Source organism: Galeopterus variegatus, unplaced genomic scaffold (assembly GCF_000696425.1).
Source record: "Galeopterus variegatus unplaced genomic scaffold, G_variegatus-3.0.2 Scaffold437, whole genome shotgun sequence".
Taxonomy (NCBI): Eukaryota; Metazoa; Chordata; class Mammalia; order Dermoptera; family Cynocephalidae; genus Galeopterus; species Galeopterus variegatus.
The window spans coordinates 422,666-430,894 of NW_007726548.1; the positions used below are offsets into that span (position 1 = coordinate 422,666).

Sequence of the window (8,229 nt, forward strand, 5' to 3'; positions counted from 1 at the left end):
CGGAAAAAAAAAAAAAAAAAAAAAAAAAAAAAAAACTTTGTTCTTTAGTTTAGAGATTATAAAATGCCAGAGTTGACTGAACATGAGAGAAAAGTGGATGTGTATGAAGTCATTATATTCCAGACTTGCAGCCAGAGAAAACCAAACCAGGTTAAATTAATTAACGTTAACATTAAAGAATTAATGTTGTGTGTATTGGGTCTGAGTGTCAGGCACAGTTTTACTGCTTAACAGAGTTCATACTGGGAAAACAACTAGGATTTAAACAAGACTCTGACTTACCTCGAAGAGTGTGAAGGAGGTTGCAATCAGGAACAGACCAGAGCTTGCAAAGCCCACTCCTATCAAATACAAAGGAAAGCATCTCAGCCAGGGTTGGTCTGGGAAGGAAAAGGTACCTTGGTAATATTACTAAAGGACTTTCTCTTCTCACCCCAAAAACACTTTACAGTGGCTGACAAAAAACAGAAAATAAAAGGCTTATAATTTGAAGGGTCATAGGAGAAAAAGCTATAACCAGGTTGCATGCAAGCAGAGGCCTTTAACTGGTCTATACTTAACATGGCACAAGTTGCCATTCTCCTTAATTTTTGGATCAATTTGTGAAGGAAGGAAGGACAAATTAAACTATCTAATAATAATAACAGCATTAATAATGACACCATCTCCTTAAATATGAATAGCATTTTGCCACTTACAGAGTACTTAAATTTTGAAAAAGACTTTTTATTTTGGAAAATGTCTAACAAATTACTTTTATATGTATTATCTCATGATTTTATAACAGACTTGTGAGGTAGATAAGGCAGGAATTACCATTCTACTTTATAGTTAAGGTAACTGAGCTTGTAGAGGTGGAGTGATTTGTATAGTTCGTTGGCTTTCTGCTAAACCACAGGCCTAGTCAATCAGTTCCTATGCATTCACTGTGAGTTTCTTCTCTCACTAGATAGCCATGTCCCACAAAAAACCAAAACCAAAATAAAATGAAACAAAGTTATTATATTCTAATTTTCTGCATTATGTGGTGGTAAGTAGAAAACAAAGACAAAACCAATAATTAACATTTACTGAGTCCTTACCACACACATACCAGGCACTATTCAAGACAAAATGCTTTACAAACACTCTCTCACCCCACTTTACATATAAGGACACTGAAGCTTACAGGCATTAAGTATCTTAGCTAGGCCACATAACTAAAAAAGAAAAGCCATATTGAGGTGTGGATACTACTTCGTCTATAATCTCACTCTATGACCTGCTCCAAAATAGTAGTGTCAAGAACATGACACAGGGCCGGCCCGTGGCTCACTTGGGAGAGTGTGGTACTGATAATGCCAGGGCCACGCGTTTGGATCCTTATATAGGGATGGCCGGTTGGCTTACTTTGGAGAGTGTCGTGCTGACAACACCAAGTTAAGGGTTAAGATCTCCTTACTGGTCATCTTTTAAAAAAAAAAGAACAAGACAGACTACTACAGGTCATAAATCTCTGGGGTCTCTGGTGAACAGTAAGAACTCCTAAACAAAAGCTACACTGTATAATATAGCTGGAGGACACTAGTATCTGTAGTTCAATGTGATTATGAGATGCAGAGGAAGAAGATGTAGAGGAAATCAGAGCTGGCCCATTAGCTCACTTGGGGTAGAGCACGGTGCTGATAACACCAAAATCAAAGATTTGGACCCATGTATTGGCCAGCCACCAAAACCAAAAAAAGACATCTAAGACAAATGTTGATTTTTTTTTTCAGAACCTGTCCCCCATTTAGGAAAAAACATCATTGTAAAATGGAACTTACCAACAAGCTGTGGCCAGCATTTTGGAATTTGGACTAAAGTGACAGTAGGAGATAGGCCGATCATCCCCAATCTGACTGCAGAAATTATTCAAAGACTTAAAAAAAAAAAAAAAAAAAAAAACAATGGTATTGGCCAGCCACCAAAACCAAAAAAAGACATCTAAGACAAATGTTGATTTTTTTTTTCAGAACCTGTCCCCCATTTAGGAAAAAACATCATTGTAAAATGGAACTTACCAACAAGCTGTGGCCAGCATTTTGGAATTTGGACTAAAGTGACAGTAGGAGATAGGCCGATCATCCCCAATCTGACTGCAGAAATTATTCAAAGACTTAAAAAAAAAAAAAAAAAAAAAGACAATGGGGATCCATTAATAGGCTAATCCAAGAGTTTCTTTGCTTTTCCAAAAGCAACTTTTCAATTTTAATCCACCCCAAGATTCTTTAATACTTTTTTTGTTGTTAGGAGACACTTATATTATTGAATGATGGAGTCTGGGCTTAATTGGAGTTCTACTATGCTGTTTTCTATAGTTAGTATCACTAGCTTCTGTATCACCTAAATATAAAAAGAAAACCACAGAATGATCTAAAGCACAGCTTTGACATATTCAGAGGGTGAATTAAAGACTACAACACAGGCCTCTGCTGAATACAATGCGTAGTAGGCTGCTGCCACCTTAACTGATGGCTCCTCCCATATCGCAACACTTCAAGCAAGGAGGAATTATAGCTCCCTTTACCTTCCCACAGGTTGGCCAAAGGAGAAAATCTAATATTAAGAACCTTCAAGGGCCGGCCCGGTGGCACACTGCTACAGTGCGCCGCTTGGGAGTGCGGCGGCGCTCCCGCCAAGGGTTTGGATCCCACATACAGACCGGTTCCTGCTCACTGGCTGAGCGAGGTGCAGGCGCAACACCGAGGGTTGCGATCCCGTTGCCGGACACGAAAAAAGACAAAAAGGAAAAAAAAAAAACAACCTTTAAGACACTGAACAATTGCAGGGAGCATCTTACCCGGAGAGATTTGTGTAGCTCCTGCATCTGGGAGGTCCTAGTTGTCTCAGGAATCTCTTTATGGAGACGGGCCTCTTCCAAGCGTTTCATTGCCCTGTGACACAGAAACATTATTACCATGAGCAAACAGGTCATAAACAAGGGTCCGCACACGTACCTCTACCACTCATTTTCATTTAACAACAACAGTCATTATAAAGCAGATGCTCAGTCCCTGATAGAAAAAAACAAAAGAATATGTGTCTTTCTTCTTTTAGAGGATCTCCTTACCTGGGCAGTGAGTAATTAGCAATCCATAGTCTAGCCACTTTCAGGCTGTTTGGTCCTTCATGATACCAGGTTTGCTGATACTGAACGGCAAATTAAGAGCAGAGATGTTAAATCTGAAGCATTACTACCCCTCCCATAGCTTCCCAGAAAAAAGACGAGTTAGGTTCAGTAATAGGATGAAGTCAGGGATATGTGCTTTCCACTGTATTTCTTTCTATGATGTCTTATGAGATGGTTTCTGGTTCCTTGTTAAGTTACACCAAGAATGCTCTGGTTCTTTCCTGAATGGAAAATTCACTTAGCTTCCTTCATACCTATACAAGAGCCATGCACTATTGGCAACTATTCCTGAGTGGTAGAGCCTTCAAGGACACTGTCTCTCCTCATCTTAGCAAGGTAAACCATTGAAAGCAGAAAATATGAGAACCATCCCCTCACTTCCTTCATGTTTACACTGTGAAGCCAAAGACATATTTTACCTCTTCTTTGGACTTCTTAGATTTCTCATCATCTTTTTTGGTCTTTTTTAAGGCATCAGTACCGACCACTGAGAGGATATTTCTTAACCTGTAATAAAAAGATTGGAATTTAAACACTGTTGAGATAAGATTGTGAAGAAATACATCTAAGAAGGGAGCAAGCCTCCACTACTTTCTCACAATCCAAACCCCTACCAACCTCCTTTAAGAGTCAAGTAGGCATGTCTAAACTTCCAGTGGGATTTCTTTCACTCAAACTTCATTTGAAGATTCCCTAAATACAACTATAAACAACTACACTACTCACTTAGGAGTCAACTAGCCCCAATATTGCTACCACTTGGTCTGTTAAGTCAGCCAACCTTCACTCAATGCCTCAATGTGCTGGATACTGAGTTTGGTGTTAAGTATACAACGATTAAAAAATACTTCTTGATTTCAAGTAGCATAGTCCTGGGGAGGAAGAGAGAAAGTAACAGAAAACTACAGTACATTATATTAAGTATTATGACAATAGTAAGCAGAGTGCTAAAGAGAAATAATATAGAAGGGGCACCTAACCTAGGCTTAAAGGGAGGATCAGGGAAGACTTCATAGAAAAGGTGTTATCTAAATTGAGTCCTCAATTTGTCAGGTCAAGTGGTTAAGAATGGGAAAATGACAGTCAAGGCAGAGGGTTAAATAAATGTAAAGCCCTGGAAATAAGAAAAACATCATAAATAATTTAGTACGGTTGGAGCATAAAGTACAAAAAGAAGACTGGTAAAGGATAAGGCTGGAAGGGCTGCCCCGTGGCTCTCTCGGGAGAGAGCGGTGCTGATAACACCAAGACCATGGGTTCGGATCCCATATAGGGATGGCCGGTTTGCTCACTGGCTGAGCGTGGTGCTTACAACACCAAGCCAAGGGTTAAGATCCCCTTACCGGTCATCTTTTAAAAAATAAAAAAATAAAAAAATAAAAGGATAAGGCTGGAAAGTAGTAGAGGCCAGCTCACAAAGAGCTGCTACTGCCATGCTAAGGAGGGTTTACGTTGGAGAAAAATCCCTAGAAAAGTACAGAGAATGTATTAAAAAGGGAAGAATAAAGGCAGGGAAGTCAGATTGTTGTAGAAATCCTCTGAGCCATAACAGAGAACTTGAATTAAGACAGTAGCAGTAGGGACTCAAGGCATTCATCTAAGGGACATAATAATGAACAAGACAGGCTTTGCTGGTGGAGAAGATAAATAACATACTATGATAGAGAATAACAGAAAGGCTTTCTTTGCAAGGGGTCAGGTGTTAAGAAAGCCTTCTTTCAATTAGTGGCATTTATACTGAAACAAAATAAAAAGGCTCTTAAAGGCAAGAGAGAGGAATGAAAAGAGAAAAATGAAGTTGAAAAGCAAAAAGAGAACTAGAGTATTCCAGGAGGATTGAGGTGGCTAGTCTAATAAATTGGGGAAGAGTGGCACAATGTAAGGTTGAAGACCTTACAGACCATGATTAGGAGTTTTTACCCTAAGTACAAGACACCGAAGGATTTTAAGCAAGCAATTAACACAACACGTGTGGGGCTATCACAACAGTCTAGATGTGAAATCAATGCAGACAGAGCAAAGAGGACAGATTGGAGGTACATTTCACCAGTCGAATAGACTAGATTTTGCTGATGGATTACAGAGAAAGCGAGGTAGGTTTCAACTGAGAACTGTGTGAGTGGTAGTGCCATTTGCAAGGAGAGTAAGAGATGGGTGGGACACGGAGTTCAATTAGATATTTCAAGTTTGAAGTACCTGTGGGATACCCAGGTACAAAGAGAGATTAGGGGGTCGTCAGACTATACATGGTAAATGATGTCATGAAAAGTGGATCTGATCACTCAGGGTGAGTGTAAAATAAGGGCAAAGAACTGCAGCTCCTAAAGGTCAGGCAGGGAAAAAAGAGGCATAGAAAGTAAATGAGAATTTGTCTGAATTTTCCTGATAAAGAAATGAGAATTTAAAAAAAGGGGGGAGGGTTGGCCCATGGCTCATTTTGGAGAGCGTGGTGCTGACCAAGTCAAGGGTTAAGATCCCCTTACCAGTCATCTCTAAAAAAAAAAAAAAAAAGATGCTGGACGTTAGCTCAATTGGTTAGAGCACAATGTTGAAAACACCAATGTCCGGGGTTCGATCCCTGTATTGGCCAGTTGCCCCCACCCCCCTAAAGTGAGAATTAGCTAGAGAGATAGGAGGAAAATCGGGAGGATTTGGTCTCATGGAAGTGAAGGAAAGAGAGTGCTTCAAGGAGGGAGTGGCTAGCAGTGTACTAGGGCTATTCTTAGTAAAGATGGGTTGGTGACCTTAACAAAGAGCAATTTCAATGTGGTAGGGGTCAGTCAGTTTGCAATAGGTTAAAGAGTAAACGAGGGGTAAGGACCTTAAGAGAATAATATAAACAACCTTTGCAAGAAGCTGATGACGAAGGGAAGAAATGGGACAGTGGATAGAGAACAAAAGGGTGTCCTCATAATTGCATATGACTAGCCCATCACTAAGAAACTTTGCAACCTTAAAAATCACAAGATGAGCATTACCTGAGGACACTGTGTCTCTTCAATAAAATCCAAAAAATATTTTTTATTATTATGTTTTATGTCACTGACATAAAATGCATTTGATGTCTACATTTTCAAAGCTAAACAACAAATGTTTTTCCAACTCAAACTTCACATTCAGGAGGGGAGAGAATACAGCATGTTAGCACTCTCTTCATGGTCCATAAACAAAAATTAGTAGGGGAGTAAAAACTGGCCTAAGACTCAGATTATGGGTCAAACTACATAAATACAACTTAATAAGATATTAACACTGAGACATTCTATTAAAGTTTCAAGCTAAAAGGTAAAGTGAAATTTGGAACTAGAGCCCTGTGATTAATAAAGAGTAAATATTTAGAAAAATCACCTTTCTCTTCTTTCAGCAGGGCCCTCTCCAAAAAGTGTGATAGGTTCCCCCAAGGCTCTAAGGCAAGCCTTGACCTCTGAGTCATCGGTGGAAACATTGATTTGCCGGGCTCGCTTCCTTCTTTCAAACTCAGCCAATACTTCCGCCTGTCTCTCACTGATGTGTTCTTCAATTTCAAACACTTCTCCTGTAAAAAGAACAGGTAATAGCAGCATAACCACCAGATCCTCATATAGAGAGAAATAAATAATTTCTAACAACTGGAGTCTGTGTATGTTCCTAGGGAAAGGCAACTTACTAATCTATTACACACTTCATAGATATTACACACTTTATACACAGTTTGCTGTTTTCAGTTTTTAAAATTATGCCAAACACATAAACCTAAATGACACAGCTTTGAAAGGCAGGAAAAGGTTCAAGCCACCTCTTGTTTCATTTGGCAAATTTAAACCTATACAAATACAAACACATAGCTTAGATGAGATCAGAAGGTAAGAGTACAAAACATCTTTGGCAAATAAATTAACTAGGCCTTCTATACAGAAGATAAAATTGAATTTATTTTTAAAAGTTTATTTATTTATTTATTTTACATGCTATGATGTTATGGAGCAGTTGGAGGGGGAGAGGGGTGGGGGAAGGAAACAGGATGGGAGGAGGAGGAAGGAGGGGTGGGGTTGAGGCCTGTGGCACCCCCCTCATCCCTGCAGTGGGGACCAGGGGGCTTCCAGTGGTGTCTTGCTCATTGCTGGGCTGGTTGCAGGTGTTGAGGGGGGGCATGGCCAAGGCCAGAGGCCCCGCACTGGCCTGGCTAGGGAGAGCCTGGGAGCACTTTCGTAGGCTGCTGGGTGGTCTTTGCTGGGCTGGTTGTGGATGTGTGTGTGGGGGGAAGGGGGTGTGGCTGAGGCCCTGGGAGTGGGGGTTGCGGAGGGCACTGCCCAGGCTCAGGAGTGAAATGTTATTTTAACAGCTGCCAAAGCTATTCTCTAAAACAGTCCCAGAACAGCGACACTCACAAATGTTAAATAGTAAACTGGAAATAATTACCATGAAAATGAGATTTCTGTGACTATAAGGCTTTTTGGAAAATCTAGCAACTAGTTTTAAAACCCACACCAAATACAAGCATTTAAATGAAAAATGAGAAGGACAGTGGCAATGCAGTTTTTTTTGTTTGTTTATTTTATTTTATTTTATTTTTTCTTTATTTTTTTCCGATATACAATGTGGTTGATTATTGTTGCCCATTACCGAAACCTCCCTCCCTCCTTCCCCCTCCCACCCAATAATGTTCTTTCTGTTTGCTTGTCCTACCATCTTCAAGGAATTGTAGTTGTTGTCTTCTCCCCCCCACCCCAGTTTTTTTTTTGTGTGTGTGTGTGTGTGTGTGTGTGTGAATTTATTTATATATTTTTAGCTCCCACCAATAAGTGAGAACATGTGGTATTTCTCTTTCTGTGCCTGACTTGTTTCACTTAATATAATTCTCTCTAGGTCCATCCATGTTGTTGCAAATGGCGGTATTTCATTCGTTTTTATAGCTGAGTAGTATTCCATTGTGTAGATATACCACAATTTCTGTATCCACTCATCCAATGATGGACATCTGGGCTGGTTCCAACTCTTGGCTTTTGTAAAGAGTGCTGCGATGAACATTGGGGAACAGGTATACCTTCGACTTGATGCTTTCCATTGCTCCGGGTATATTCCCAGCAGTGGGATAGCTG

At 40.0% G+C, this 8,229-nt stretch overlaps 1 protein-coding gene across 1 annotated transcript in view; it reads right to left on the minus strand.

Moving 5' to 3' along the window:
• PRPF4 (pre-mRNA processing factor 4) overlaps positions 1-8,229 on the minus strand; it is a 20,263-nt gene that overhangs the window by 5,786 nt on the left and 6,248 nt on the right. Inside the window, exons 3-8 of the mRNA XM_008568755.1 lie at positions 6,500-6,686; positions 3,571-3,658; positions 3,092-3,171; positions 2,822-2,915; positions 2,043-2,137; positions 283-341 (exon numbers count right to left, since the gene is read on the minus strand). Of these exons, the coding sequence (XP_008566977.1) occupies positions 283-341; positions 2,043-2,137; positions 2,822-2,915; positions 3,092-3,171; positions 3,571-3,658; positions 6,500-6,686 (603 nt within the window). The remainder of the gene's footprint in view (positions 1-282; positions 342-2,042; positions 2,138-2,821; positions 2,916-3,091; positions 3,172-3,570; positions 3,659-6,499; positions 6,687-8,229) is intronic.